This window comes from Thermothelomyces heterothallicus (genome assembly GCF_042370625.1).
Source record: "Thermothelomyces heterothallicus CBS 202.75 unplaced genomic scaffold P884_scaffold_21, whole genome shotgun sequence".
NCBI lineage: Eukaryota > Fungi > Ascomycota > Sordariomycetes > Sordariales > Chaetomiaceae > Thermothelomyces > Thermothelomyces heterothallicus.
Window position 1 is genome coordinate 121,712 of NW_027192582.1, and position 14,618 is coordinate 136,329.

At 58.0% G+C, this 14,618-nt stretch overlaps 4 protein-coding genes across 4 annotated transcripts; 1 reads left to right on the plus strand and 3 right to left on the minus strand.

Annotated features, from left to right (window-relative positions):
- Window positions 1-1,124: 1,124 nt before the first annotated feature.
- Window positions 1,125-2,985, minus strand: P884DRAFT_206595 (kinase-like domain-containing protein; the record flags this gene model as incomplete). Its single annotated transcript, XM_069438729.1, has 2 exons — window positions 1,125-2,126; window positions 2,200-2,985. 2 exons carry the CDS (start codon window positions 2,983-2,985, stop codon window positions 1,125-1,127), a joined length of 1,788 nt encoding a protein of 595 aa, XP_069295445.1.
- Window positions 2,986-3,562: 577 nt separating this feature from the next.
- P884DRAFT_331324 (uncharacterized protein) lies at window positions 3,563-5,285 on the plus strand (the record flags this gene model as incomplete). The annotated part of the gene is made up of 1 exon (XM_069445722.1): window positions 3,563-5,285. The coding sequence occupies exon 1, from the start codon at window positions 3,705-3,707 to the stop codon at window positions 5,283-5,285; it is 1,581 nt and encodes a 526-aa protein (XP_069295446.1). The 5' UTR covers window positions 3,563-3,704.
- A 625-nt stretch (window positions 5,286-5,910) lies between these two features.
- Window positions 5,911-9,104, minus strand: P884DRAFT_206214 (uncharacterized protein; the record flags this gene model as incomplete). The annotated part of the gene is made up of 4 exons (XM_069438704.1): window positions 5,911-6,865; window positions 6,931-7,616; window positions 7,806-8,870; window positions 8,952-9,104. 4 exons carry the CDS (start codon window positions 9,102-9,104, stop codon window positions 5,911-5,913), a joined length of 2,859 nt encoding a protein of 952 aa, XP_069295447.1.
- Window positions 9,105-10,166: 1,062 nt separating this feature from the next.
- Window positions 10,167-11,363, minus strand: P884DRAFT_271546 (Orotidine 5'-phosphate decarboxylase domain-containing protein; the record flags this gene model as incomplete). The annotated part of the gene is made up of 1 exon (XM_069442444.1): window positions 10,167-11,363. The coding sequence occupies one exon, from the start codon at window positions 11,361-11,363 to the stop codon at window positions 10,167-10,169; it is 1,197 nt and encodes a 398-aa protein (XP_069295448.1).
- Window positions 11,364-14,618: the final 3,255 nt, after the last annotated feature.

Genomic DNA, 14,618 nt, shown 5'->3' on the forward strand with positions numbered 1-14,618 from the left:
AAGGTAATTAGCATTTTAGGTTAGGATGAAACCGGCTTATATAAACTGACATCGATATATAAGAACTCTAATTATGCTTTCTCATTATTCCCTCAGCTTCAAATCGCCTGGAGTCGATTTGTGAAGGCATGCTTACTTGACATCCAGTATAGCCTCCGAAACCTTTATATTCACGATCCGCCTTTGGAGAACTTACGAACCGGCCCTTAGTCCCCTGTATAATATTAGGTAGCTTGACACGCCTATCGCGCAGCTCCTCATAGGCCCTTATCTACTCGGGTCGAGAGCGTAGCACCTACTTAGCACCTACTTAGCTAGGAAGTAGTAGTTATATATGCCTGCCTCAAAGTAGTGGGTAAACGGTTATACGCGGTGTATACTACCGAGTTTGATACGCGCGAGTCCCAGGTATTGTTTTCGCAGGCCGTAGTTCTACATCAAGAACCGTACGAGATGGACGAGCGATAGCGTCATTAGGGGAAGGGGGGTGATGGAGGTCTGGTTGTAGTAGTCAAAATAGTTCAACAGATCGATATCTTCTATCAACGTTTGCTGGCCCTGTGGTTCTATATAAGAAGAAGATGGGTACAAAGAACCCACCGTTTGCAGACTCCATAGGGCAGTTATCTTATCTAACCTTATATGATAGACGCGTCTGTAGACACATACTGCATCAGGGGGTTTGGTGTTCTAACAAGCATGCCCCGGGCGAGAACAAACGGTCTAGCGCGACGAGGATGTCAAACCAAAGGGGCGGCGGGAGTATAGAATAATACCTATCTACTTTGCCATTAAGCAATACTCGGCTACCTAGCTAACAGAGGGAGAAAACCACGAGAACATAAAGGACAGGACAAGACGGAAAGAGATGACAAACTGGCAATCTGAGAGACGAGGATAGCAAACCGCAAGCAAAAAAAAAAAAAAAAAAAAAAAAAAACCGCCTACTTTGCCAACAAGGATAATATTAGCCCAAAACAACCAGCAAACCCATAAAAACAAACAACATCAAAGAATATCATCGCAAAAACAGTGCAGCACCCGCACCCGTAACAAACATGCCTACCGGGAGATCCTGCTCGCGGTCCGCCATGCGCCCTATCATGGGTATTATCTTATTCCTCCTACGCCCTCCCCGCATATGCCGCGCTCAACAATTCGGTATCGAGCGCATCCACCATCCGTTGCGACTGGATGGGCGACCCGGCAGGTACGGCCCTCGATTTCCTGACGCCGCCGTCCTGGCGTGGCGCCATCATCATCATCGGCTGCGGCGGCCGGGGATTTTGCGCGCGGGCGACCTCGAAGAGGTTGGATGGCCCGACGGCCGGCTCCTTCCCCCGCTGACGACGGTGGCGCGAGTCGTATACGATCAGCGGCGGCGCCTTGGGTGCCTTCTGCGGCGGCGGGCGGGGTGACGGGGAGCGAGCGTTGGCAGCCGGCGGACCGCCGAGGTTTGCCGGCGGCGCCTGTCCTCGATAGGCCGGCGGCTGCGAGGGGAGCGGCGGGATTGCCGACTTCCGCGTCGTCAGCCCCCTGCCCCCAAAGTGAGCCACCAGCAGCTGGGCGGCCGAGGCGCGCTGGGCGGGGTCCTCTCGCGCCATGTCGGCCAGCTTGGGGATCAGAGGCACGGCAGCCCGGACCGCCACCAGAACGTCGTGGTAGGACTTGGCGTTCCAGGGGGGGAAGTTGAACTTGGGGTGCACATCGAGGATGGTGCAAAAGAGAGACCAGATGTCCATCTTTGGGCTCTGGATCCCGGCAGGGCCGTAGTCGCGGAGGAGCTCGGGAGCTTGGTAGAATGTGGTGCCGCACACGGTGACGGCATTCGCCTGGTGATTGGCGAGACCAAAGTCTGCGAGTTGGAAGGTATATGTGCCTTGCTCGGCGTGCTCGTAGTACAGAATGTTCTCGGGCTTGATGTCCCGGTGGCAGTAACCGCGATCGGCCAGGTAATCGAGGGCGCTCAGCATCTGCTCGAGAACCTGCATGCAGAGGCTGTCGTCGGTGCAGCGCCTGTCCTTGTTCTGTGCGAGCACCCTGAGATTGCCCGGCCGTAGCGGCATAAAGATCTCGGGCTGGTTGCTGTCGAACTTGGCAGTGCCCAGACATTCGACGATGTGTTTCTGTCCCCGCCTGCTGTTAGCAAATAACCCCACCGCGGAGTATGGGCGTGTGCAAGTACTCCGGGAGACGTACGTGTTTGAGATACTCCAGAGTCTTCATCTCTCGGTGGACGGCGGCTCGTGCTTGCTCGACATATCGAGCCCCGTAAGCATGCAACTTGACCACCTTCACAGCAAAGGGGTTCCCGGATTCGAGATCGACAGCTCGGTACACGGCGCCGAAAGTGCCCTCTCCGATAAGTTCACGAGGCGCCCCCTCGGCCTCGCGAAACAGAATGCGCCGGGCGGTGTGCAGGCGCGTGTTGTGCCAGGAGTGGAGCTCCGAGCTGTCGCCGTCGGTTGGGAGGTCCCGCGAGCGGATGGTTTGGATACGCTGAAGAGAGATTTGGTAGCCCTCGATCGCGAGCTGCCGTAGGGCTTCTACTGATCCCAAGTCTCGCCATATCAGGAGGAAGTTGTAGGAGACGATGGAAATCCGATAGCTAGTTCCGTAGACGAGAACGCAATCCCCTTGAATTTTCTGCTTGGCTTCGCTAAAATCACTGCTGATGGTAACTGATGACGAATGCTTGGACCGGACCGATAGCAGGACCACGAGCGTCTCGGGGTGGATCTCGAAGGCGACGTGGACGGCCGACACGGTGCGACCACGGAGTATCAGGTCGGCATCCCGACCGACCCTCGTGATAACGCGGCCCTTAGGCACGGATGGGACGTGAAATCCGACCTCGAGTCCCTGTAACTCTGTGTGGGTGTTGGACACGAAACGGCTATTGTCGGGGTGAAGGAGCGCCTCGCGGGCCGCGTCGTTGTCCGGCACCAAGTGGAAGAGCGTGCTTGAGTTGACGTTCCGGGCCATGGCAGAGACACAATGCCCAGCAACCTATATCTTGGCGAGTTCAAAATCAAAGACTTGGAGTGAGGTTGGCATTGCATGTATCTACATAGGCGATAGATATACTCCGGAGCTCGAGTTCTTTTTTAAACCTTTGGCGCGCTCTCTGTTGCCATGCAATGTTCGTTTCTGTTGGTCACCCTGAAGGGTGCCCAGCAGCGCATATTGATTGGGTTTCATTGTCTCCTCGCGAAACGTGTGGCAGGCGAAATTGCAGAAAGGCATGGTTGGGCGCAAACTGATGCGGTGCCAGGTATGGTGGTTTGCGTGTTGGCCTGACCAACGTTCCTTTGGGCGGCTCGGGATGATAACGGCTAGAATACGCTGCCAGGCGAGCGCACTACCATCACCCTCGCATGGGGTGGTCCGGGCGGGCGCTAAGCGGGCCCGGCCATGTGTTGCATTGAGCGCTTCCTGGCAAGAAAACAGCAACTCTCCGCGCGGCTACACTCCCATCACGCGTGATCGGGTCAGTAATGTTACATAAGCTTGTGCAGCGTTCCATTGTCGCCGGCCCGACCAATCAGTCGAGCTGGGAGACGATCAACAAGCAACAGCGACCAAACACGCCCATAACTACCGCATAATTTGTGCAATGCAGCCAGAAAATCGAGTTTTGGTATACGCCACGGATCGAACCGTGTTTTTGATCGCGGCGGCCATCCCAGGAAACAACAACCACAATGCCGCCTCCGTTGTTCGATGAAGCACAAATCCACAATGCGCTGCGGAATGAAGCTTTGCCGGAGCTGGCGCGTCTTGCCGCAGACGACCGCCTGCGAGAGCTCGCTGTCAACCGCTTCGACCGCGACGAGCCGCCTCCCTACGTCTCGTCCACTGAGGACGATGAGTATTACGAAAACGAGCTGCCGTTGGGCGTCGATGGAAACGCCGTGCTGGAAGAGTTCGCCGACGTGCTGAACCCTCCCCTCGACGATACCGAGAGAGATATGGTCGCGATCAAGCTCTGGTACTACGCCAAAGTGTACGAGCCAGGCCACCGCTATCGTCAGGAGGCTCGCGTGGAAGAGAAGCGGGTACGGAGCCTCTGGTGGAAGCTCCAGCCTGCCAACGACGATGCCAAAAAGTTCCTCGATTTCGTAGGACGGCCCGGCGATGAGCGTGTCAACATCATTGTCCGGCGCAACATCAAACGCCGCTGGCGGAAGCTCGGCGTGTGGAATCCCCAATGGGGAATTCCCGGCCGACGCAACAGCACGAATCCCAACGACGACGCGTCCAAGTGGAAATGGTGGTGGCAGCACGGTGACGCCGCCGCCGAGTGGACTCCGTCCGCTACCGCGACCGCGACAAACCCGAAGCACCCCATCACCCGTGCTCTAGAACTGCGCCGAGATTTGCAACGCGGCGAGCACGCGCCAGTAATGCCGCGCTCGCGTCTCCCAGATGACGCTTCCGCCTCCCAAGCCGAATCGTTTATCATGTCTCGGCCCTGGGCCGTGTACCAGACTGATTATGTGGAGGAGCTTCAGCGATTCAACCGCATCCCTCCTCAAAAAGCACGGCATTACCTGGACTCGATGGCGAAGCCCGTCATCGAGCGGTGGAAAAGCCGAGGTGATTGGAAGGATGAGTGGGGAGCTCCAGACAGTGAGGTCGTGCCGGGCTGGAAGTGGAGGCACGAGAGCCCTTCCCCAGAACCCGAGGATCTGACGCCGCTCGAGACCATGGATCTCGAGTTCACGCCCTCCGAGGTCGATGCGCTCGAGGCCATCCGGCCTCCTACGCCTCCGCCCCCGCCTCGCGCGCCCTCGCCGCGGCACTTCCCATCCGGCGACCAGACCGTGCCCTCGGGGACGGGGCTCTTCTCCAGCCACCCGCTTCCACGCGCTCCGCCCACTCCCCCGGCCGCGGACGATGCCGCGCCGGAGGTTCCGGAGCCCGCCCAGGCCGCTCCGCAGCAGCAGCAGCAGCAGCCCCGCCGGCGCCCGCGTCAGCGGAACGACGAGCAGCCCGCGCAGCCCGTCCGGCGCAGCGCCAGGATCGCCGCCATGAACAAGGCCAACCCGCCGGCGCCGGCGCCGGCGCCCGCCCCCCCACCGCAGGCACGTCAGAGCCGCCAACGCGCCGCCCGGGCTCCGGCGGGACAGCAACCCGCCGGCCGGCCCAAGACGGACCGGTCGACGAGGGCGCAGAGGCGGGCCGCCGCGTCGGACACGCCGTCGGCTCGGTCCGGGCAAGCGGAGAAGCCGACTACCGCGCGGTCGAGAGGTCGCCCCAAGAAGAAGACGGCTCGTCGGTAGCCCATATAACCTTGCTCGTGACTTCTCTACCAACCATTGATTGTCTTTTGTCAAGTGCAGCCGGCCTTTGTTATCTTTTCTTTTTTCTTTTTTTTTTTTTTTTTTTTTTTTTTGTGTGTGTGTGTGTTTGTTCTCCCCCTTCTTGCGTCGTTAGCTACTGCGATGGCATCGATGTTGAGACCTCCATTCCAGGTTCACATTGGTGGGTGGTACCTTAATAATTACAACTGAAATCGCAAGCAAGCAAGCAGAAAGGCAGAAGGGTGATGCATAGCAGTGAGCGTTAGTTAGTAAGTCAGTGGTTCGTCAAAGCAAGCTCGGGAAAGTAAATATCAGTCACGAAAAGCAGCGACAAGTGTATGACGTGAAGTGAAGTGAAACCCGTGGTCGTATTTGGAACCATAATATGTCTCGTGTGATGCTTGCTTCCCTCCCGCGGCTACCGAAACACTCGAAGAAACACACAGCCCTGCCTAACCTTGATACACATCGTAAGACCCACGTACAAACATCAACGCAACAACCTTGTTTACCGGGAGTGATGCGTTCTAATATTATTCTGTATCAATGACTACTACTCATTCCCGTCTCGCCCGTCCCTGACGCCCAGGGATTTCAGTTCTGATCAAAATGGGGAATACTGATTCAGCAGGTTCCATACGCTATCGTCCCCGAAATCGCCTCTGAACTGACAATACGGGAGGGTCGCCCCTCCGCCGTCGGGTGCCGGCGCCGTCCCCATGCCCATTCCTCCCCCGCCTCCCGCCGTCATGTCTGGGCCGTTGCATTGGAGACCCGTGCCTCCTCCTCCTCCTCCTCCCCCATCGTACGTGCCCTGTTGGGCCTGGTAGTCCCAGCCGACCCCGTTTTGCCCGCCGTCGCCGCCGCCGGGGGCCCCGGGAACGGTCCTGGTCAGGTTGTGGTAGACCAGGTCGCTGGTGGCATAGATGGGCTGCAGACTGGACCAGTCGAAGTCGCTTGGCGGGTTCCACTCGAACGGGTTGTCGTTGGAGGACGGGTTGACCGTGAACAAGTCCGGATCCGGATCCCAGTTGAAGCTGAAGCCGGTAGCGGGGTCGGACGGAGTTGTCGTCGTAGTCAGCTCCGCGGCGCTGGTTTGTTGAGTGTTGCCGTTTAAGCCCGAGTGCTGAGGGGGGGAGAAGTCGTGCCCGGGCGTAGACATGGCTGTCGAACTCATGGCCGTCCCGGACCCCGTAGACGGGGATGGGTTGTAACTCGTTGTCGCGCGGGGACTGAACCCACTAGATGACGCTATGCTGCTGTTGGTGCTTCCGTTCGCCTGGAAGTTGGGGTCGGACGCAGACCCCGGGAGCAGCATCCCCTTGGCGGCCAGTTTGGATAGCCCCAACGCCTTCGTCATCCGCACGTAGATGGCATGGAGCACGCCCAGGGCCGATTTCGCCAGCGAGTTGCGGGTCGACATGGCCTCGAAGCGCTCGACGGCCCAGTGGAAGTGCTGAACTGCCCGCGGCACCATGTCGGGGTGCTCCTTGGGAAAGAGGATGTATATGGAAGCCATGAGCACGATGGCGTCAAAGGTTCCGAAAAACACGGAGAAACTGCCAAGGCGGGTCAGCAAGTCGCACGCCGGCGTAGCTTTGGGAGAGGTCGGAGGGAGACCTACGTCTTGTACATTTGCGGCCTGAGAGACTGGAAGTGCAACCGCTGCGCGTCCAGCATATCGAGGCTCGCCTTCAGCGCTTCCGTCCTGCTCTTCGGCCTCGTGAAGATGTACGGTCGGTGCAGCGCCATCAGCTCGAACGAGATCAGCTGCGGAAAGACCACCCTTGCCAGGGGAAGCCAGGCGCACTCGGGCAGTGCGTCGAACCGGGTATCGGGGTTCTCCAACCTGAAGAATGCCGGCGTCCTGGCCTCGAGATCCAACAGCTCGTCGTGCAAGCGGTCGACCCTGCTGAAGTCCTTCGGACAGGGTCCTTCCTTCTCCAGTTCCAGTATCTCCTTCAGCGGACGCGTGACGTGATATGCCCAGATAGTCCTCGTCACCGGCGTGGGCGTGTCATTCTCCCCTCTTGGCAACACGGGTGTCTTGGAGCGGTCCTTGGGCACCGGCGCGTCCACGGCTAGCGAGGGGGTGGCCATCCTGAGGTCGGTGGTGGTCGGGCGACCCAGGACAGACGCCATGTGTATGTCCCACTGGACAAGCGTCATCCACGCCTTCCTGCGGCGTTGGACTTCCCACTGGTTCTCCAGCACCGCCTCGGCGTCGTTGCTCGCCGGTTTGGGATCCAAGCTGTCCCGGTGCAAGCCGATCTCCTGGGCGTCGCGGACCGCCGAGCCGACCGCATGCCACTGTGTCGTCTCGACGTGAGCCAGCCTGCCATTGGACAACAATGTACGACGACAAAGGATGGCCAAACAAACAAGAAATGACAATGAGAAGAGAAAGGAACAGAAGAACGGAAAACAGAGAGAGTAAAGGAGAGAAGGGATTTTGGGGGAGGGGGGGGAGTGAGAGAAGAACAGAAAAACAAAACGTACCGACTCGGTGACCAAGCCGACATACTTCAGCCAGCTCGCCCTCATCCAGCCGGCCAGGACCGTGTTGAGGGACATGTCGCGCTTGCCCAGGACGGTGAGCAGCTCGACGCCGCAGTCGCTGTACTCGCGGGCCAGGTCCTCAAAGGTCATGCCGCCGGCGTACTTGAGGCCCGAGAACCACGCGGTGTCGCCGCCGCGGCCGCGGCCGCCGCGGCCCGAGTCGAGCGGGTCCTCGTCCTCGAGGACGAGCAGGGCGACGGCGCAGACCTGGAAGACGACGGCCGGGAACGCGCGCATCTCCCGGCTCAGCGCGGCCGGGCCGGGCCCGCTCGAGAGCAGGCTGAAGGGCAGCCGGTACCAGGCCGCCAGCTGGGCGTCGAACACGTCGCGGTCGAGCATGGCGTAGTGCGTGTTGAACTCGGCAAAGTAGAGGGCCGACAGCTTCTCGATGGCGCAGCGGCCGGGGAGCTGGCGGATCAGCGTCTTGTAGCGGTCGCGGGTGGCTCTCTCGGCCGGGGTGAGTGTTGGGGTGTTGTTTGTGGTGTTTGTCGTCGTCGTCGTCGCGGTCGTCGTTGTCGTCAAGTCTGAAGAGTTGGCCGTCGTGGTCGTGCTAGTTCTGGTGAGGGGGTTGTGCAGCTCGGCGATGATCGCCGTCACGTCGGCGGCATTATTATCGTTGCTGTTGTTGCTGTTGCTGTTGCTGTTGTTGTTGTTGTTGTTGTCGTCGTCGTCGTCGTCTTCGTCGTCGTCATCGTCGTCGTCTTCGTCGTCGTCATCGTCGTCGTCTGGGTTGGCGGAGGTGGCACTGGTTGTTGATTCAATGTGGTGGAGGAAGCCGAGGGTGTTGGCGCTGGTGTGGGAGTAGCCAAAGGTTGCCGCTGCTGCTGTCGTGGTAGTGCGCTCCTGGCTTAGCTCTTGCTTCCCGGCCATGTCGCTAGGGGCGGCCGTCATGCCCGTGACTGCTCGCCTCCCATGTTGTTTGGCAGTCGGGGCACCCGTCTCGTACCGGCACGCACTGTCCTTGTGGCGCGAAACGCAGTTTGTGCAGGGAAACTTGCGGTCGCACTGGAAGGTGTCGGTCAGTCTCCGTATGAACTTGTAATCCCAAAAGTGTAAACCAGAGCCAGGGAAGCGAGCGGGCAGCACCTTTTGCTTTCGACGGTGGCACTCGGCGCACGAAATGACAATCCTCCTCCGTTTGCGGGGTGGCGGCCGGGTCTGTTGCTCCTTAGAAGCCGAAACAGGCGCCCACTCCAAGCCGGCGCCCGGCGCCACGTCCTCGACACTCGTTGCTGACATGGATGAGTGTTGCGGGAGGTGGGCTTGGCTGTGCATGTGCATGTGCATTTGCATGTCGTTGTGGGCGACAACTTGGCGAGCTGTCGGAGATGAGATGCCTGCGTGCGGAATGCTTCGAACAGGGCGAGCGGGGCGGCCGGGGCCTCGGCGGGGCAGCTCGCGCGCGCTGCGAGAATGACAACGTTCTTTCGGATCGATCGATCGCGCAGTGTGCCCGGTGCGCTAGCCCATCGCAAGTCGATGGCTCTGATGATGTCGTGCGATAGAGGATTGGTAATCGGGCACCACGCCCTTACACTAGTGTCTTCCCTACACTAACTACACTAGGAATCAGCGAGGGGACTTAGCCAACGGTCCCTTGCCGCCAAGCTTTTTGCCTTTAGACTACGCAACGGCACTGGCCATACCCGCCCGCGGCCTTGGGAGGGCCGTGGGGACGTTCTTAGGTCCGGGCCTTGGCTGGCTGTCTTTACTTGTACGTACGGAGGTATATGGAGTAGTAGCCTTTTCTTTTCCGTTATCGCCGGCTCCTTTGAGTGACCCGGTGCGCCTCGGGGCCAAACGGATCTGTACTGTACCTGGGCGGAACCGGGATTGGTACTGTATGTACTGTACATTCACTAACTACTCACTACTAAGCCTGCTGTTGGGTACAAGTACAGTACGTCCGTAGTGTAAACCTGTATCCAGATGCAACGCGCTGTACAGTACACATACGGATTAAAGCCCTCCTCCAGCATTACACAACAGATATCCGGCTTCAAGTCTATGTGCGAGGCCCGAAAACGCCCTGAATAGTCGCGCCCTTTAGTAAGCTTCTCTCCCCAGGGTTGAAACGAGGACGGAAATGAGAAGAAGAGAAGAGAAAAGAGCGGGAAAAAAAAAACATATTTCTTTGCCAGAGAGCTCACAACACTTTTTTCAATAACTTAACCCTTTTTTATTTTTTTTTTTTTTATTTTTTCCCCCTCCTGCTCTCTCTTTTGGGCGCTGCCCCGGTGACGAATCCGCTGCAGGACACGCACAAGACTGACCAAGGCGACCCCTCCCCTCCCCCCCAAATCACGCCAGACGCGCCAGATAGGCCTTCCAGGCTTTTCTCCTGTACCTCTCAGCCTCGGAGGGCGGGTCGGCGGCGGCGATGATGCCACGGCCTACGATGACAATGTCGGTGCCGCAAATGCTGATCAACTTGCTCGGCGAGTTGTACTGCTGGCCGAGGCCATCGCCCTCGATCTGGCCGGTCTCTTCCTCCTCGCCTGGCGGGGGGAGCTTGCATCCGGGGGTCATGTGGATGAAAGTGTCGTCGGGGGCCGAGTTGAGCGACTCCTGAGAGACGAAGCCCATGACGAAATCCTTATGCTCGCGCGCCGCCTCGACGCAGGCCTGGGTGTACTCCTTGGTCATGAGGCAGCCCTTGGACGACATCTGGGCGAGCAGGAGCAGGCCGCGGTCGACGGGGGCCTCCTCGATGCCGGGGAAGACGGCGTCGTCGCCCAGCTCGTTGCTCTTGGACAGGCGTGGGGAGTGAGCGGGCTCAAATGACTGCGTCACCGTAGTGATCGAGACAATGCTCCCTTTCCGGCCGTCACCTTCTCCGTTGTCCTGTTGGTGCTGCTCCTCCCGAGTGCCGAGCCTGCGGGGCCCACCTTTTTCATCTCGCTGTTGCTGGTACTGCTGCTGCTGCTGCTGCTGCTGCTGCTGCTGCTGGTGCTGCGGCCATTGCGCTTGCTCCTCCGCATCGTCAAACTGGTCCGAGACGGGCGTGCCCACCGTGACGGACGTCTTGACCTCGTAGTTGATGCGTTCCTTCCACTTGGCGGCGGCCTCGGCCATGGCGCGCACCATGTCCTTGCCGGCGTCGATGTTGGCGTTGGTGATGTGCGCCCACTCTATTATGCGCGCAGTGCCAGCCGTGTACTGCATCTGCACCGTCTTGCCAATGTCGACAAACTTGCGGTCCTCAAAGATGAGGAAGCCATGCTTCCTCGCCAGGGCGGCCAGCTTCGCGCCGGTGCCGGTTTGCGGGTTGTAGTCCCAGCCCGAGATCAGGTCGTAGTGCGTCTTGAGCACGACGATCGAAGGGCCGACCCGGTCGGCCAGCGTCAGAAGCTCGCGCGCGGTGGACACGTCGGCGCTCAGGCACAGGTTCGAGGCCTTGAGGTCCATGAGCCGAAAGAGGTAGCGGGTGAGCGGGTGGCTAGCCGTCTTCGCCCGCTCGGCGAAGGACTTGGATAGAGTAGGATGCCGGTTCGCCATCTCGGGTCCTGGTCGGCGAGACCGTCTCGTCGGGGGGAAGCAGAGGTAACAAAAGTTATCAGGCCGCAGAGATGAGGCAGGCGATAGCTGCAGAGGCGAGAGACGGGATGGCCAGAACAAGCGGTCGCGAGGAGTGCCTGCCGGTCTCTTTTGTAGCGTCGCGCTAGACAGGGTGCGTGTGTGTGTGTGTGTGTGTGTGTGTGTGTGTGTCGGTCGGTATTTACCGGCGGCTTGGATGCGACCCACGGGGGATGCAGGCCTGCCCAAGCGATGGTGGATGATGACTTGTCGGACCAGTGACGCCACGGCAAAGGGTCGAGGTGCGAGAAGCTCGTCCGGGGTGCGTGTAACTTATGCCCTTGAGCACCTTAGCCACACCGTAGCGTAGACTTGAACTTGCGGGCGTAGTAGCACCGACTACTCCGTACTGCGTAGTGTTATCCGGACGTAACGCAGGTACAGATGACGCCTATGCGCAATCGCGGATTGGGGAAATGCCCTGGGGTGGGCACTATGTACCTACAGTACTGTATACACACACACACACAACAACAACAACAACAACGACAACAAGCAACCGACGGACGGAGGGTGCTCCGGCAGAAAGGACAGGGGAGACTTTTACCTCTCCTGATCTGCGTTGGCGAAGCGGGTCCCGCTCGAATCGCTGTGGGTGCAAAACTGCGAAAGTTTGACAATGCCCAGAGCCCCGCAGGCGGAGGTCGAGGCCAGGAACGCAGGGTACTTTCGGGAAAAGGACCGAGCAGCAGCAAACGGCACCTGCTGTTACCGCCAACGGCGTCTTCCGTTGATTATTAGTTATTGCTTTTTGGTGCGAGCGGTAAGGAAAAGGAAGGAGGCTCTGCACTATAGTAATAATGCGCACGCAGCAAGAGAAATTGACCGACCCGGCGAGAACTCGTAAGTTGATCATCATTGCTTGCACATCTACGAATACGGAATCGCGTGCCGCTGGGTCGGGCCAGACTTGTGGCTAGTCTGGTTCTCGCCTCCACAACAGGCGCGCGGAGCGGCGACAACGCAACAGCGGACAAGAGGCCATTCTAGTGTACACTAGCCATTGTAGTCGATGGGGTCTTGGCAAAGCCCCGAATTAGCTGTACTAGTACTCTGTACGGAATTAACTAACTACTGCGTACTATGGGACGACCGCGGCGTGACCGCGCTGGGTCGACGAGCAGCAAAGGAGACGAGGATATCCGTACATCATACTCTGGGACTGTACATAAACGGCACATGTTCGCTTACACGCAGTAGTTAACTAGTTATCCCCCCGCCCGAATCATGTGACCTTCTACCCTGCAAGTAGTTCAACGGATGCGCTGTGACCAATTGCGTAAAAGAATTGTTGGCTCCCGGTCTGCCGTCTCCCTGCGCCAATTATTATCGTCCAGTCGGCGCAAGTACCGCTGGGCCAGAAGAACCCTTGCCTGCGCAGGGTCCTACGGAGGTACTATATGTAACGTTAGTGTACGGATTACAATACATACAATTTTATTTTTGAAGCCCTGGTCTTCGTGGGGTCGAGGCACACAGACATGCCTCGGCGCGCGCATTTTATAAACTGCTGAACTCGGTACTCCGTATACTACTCCGTTCCTGTGGCGCACTGCTGTATACTACGTAATACATCCACTTCATAAGGGAACTCGCACTTGCAGCGTCTTATCATCCCTTATACGAGGAACCTCCATCGAACTTAAAAAGAAAGAAAGAAAGGAGCCGGCTGTGGTCCGTTCGTGTAAGTCCTTCTGATACTTCCGTGGGTAACTAATGCACTGGGGTTTTCACAAAGGCACCAGCGGTATTGTGGAGTGAGCGTAGAAGCAGTTATACGCAGAATAGTTGCAACCTACACTAGTGACGGGGGGTTGAGCTAGCGTTGGCTGAACTTGAGCGGTCAAGAGGAAGGAAAGGGACCGGAGTTGCATCTGCATCGCCCCCAGCCGTCGGAGATCACCATGTCCGCTATCCGAGATGCGGTGCCGCAGCGAGTCTCTTTACGAGGGTTGCCGTATTAAAAGCCAGCATGGGAGTCCACACATGTCGTTACCCTATGAACATCGTTCCCTTTTCGTCAAAAGATCCCCTAAGGCGGGCTCCGTGGTACATTGATGCGGGAAGCAAGATCCGGACCCTAATAACGTTAACTAAAGCACATCCAACGGTTCCACCTCCGCAGGTTTGCAGTGTCAACTCGTGGTGTGCGACTTCGTACTTACACATCCTGGGACGGAAGTCCCGTGAGTCTGGATGACGCATGAATGCATAACTACCAGGTAGAAGTGCGTGTACCTATAACTACCTATGTATGTACATACTTGCACGTAGATCGATGCAGATGACTTGAGCTTCATGCAGCAGAGCAGCCGCCACGATCAATGACAGGCAGGAAGTGGGTAGTTTCTCCGCGCAGGCGACGACGGCCCCCCTTTCCAGACGCGAGGGAGCTGCATCAAGAAGCAACAAGAGCCACATCCGCCAACAGTGCCATCGGGTGCCGCGGCCCTGGTGAGTCCGATGCGTACAAATAACGGATAGGCAATGTTTCCCACTTGCTGCCGCGCAAGCACTGGCAGTCCGGCTTATCTAGTGCATATATATACTATACTATACAGTACATATATACTACTAGTACACTCTAATATACCTGTGGCTTGCTTATCGCTGATGGTTAGTGCTTGCTTTAAGTTGTGCAAGCTCCGTGTGGACAGCCATATCGGATGCAAACCGCAGCAAGCCGCGGGATGCTCTATCGACTTGAATCTGGGCGTCTTCAACAGACGTCACGCGCATCAGACAAACAGCGTGCGACGTGACCGGTAAGGGCTCGCGTATCTGTGGACATTCGTAGATTACCAAGTCGGTTGAGACCCGTCTTGGCTCTACTTCTTGGCTACTGTGGATGCTAACGCGAAACCGATGGGCACTGCTGCTACGCCTCTTCCAGCATTAGTGCATGCACGGATTAACTACGCAGTACACGGCAAGCATCACAGAAGGTCAACTTGTGCGCTCGGAGTGCGCGGTAAGGTAATTACAAACCCTCCGTTCAGATAACTACGCCCTGCCTAATCAGGCGCGCTTATCGCAACCCCTGCGACGCGCTATCTCGCCAGGCCCTGATTGGAATGCCAAAATTTCGGGTCGATGCAGGCCACCATCGTCACTAGATCACGCTTATTATCCTATCCAAAGGGGTTTTGGCTGCCGTACACATCGTGTCTGAATCTC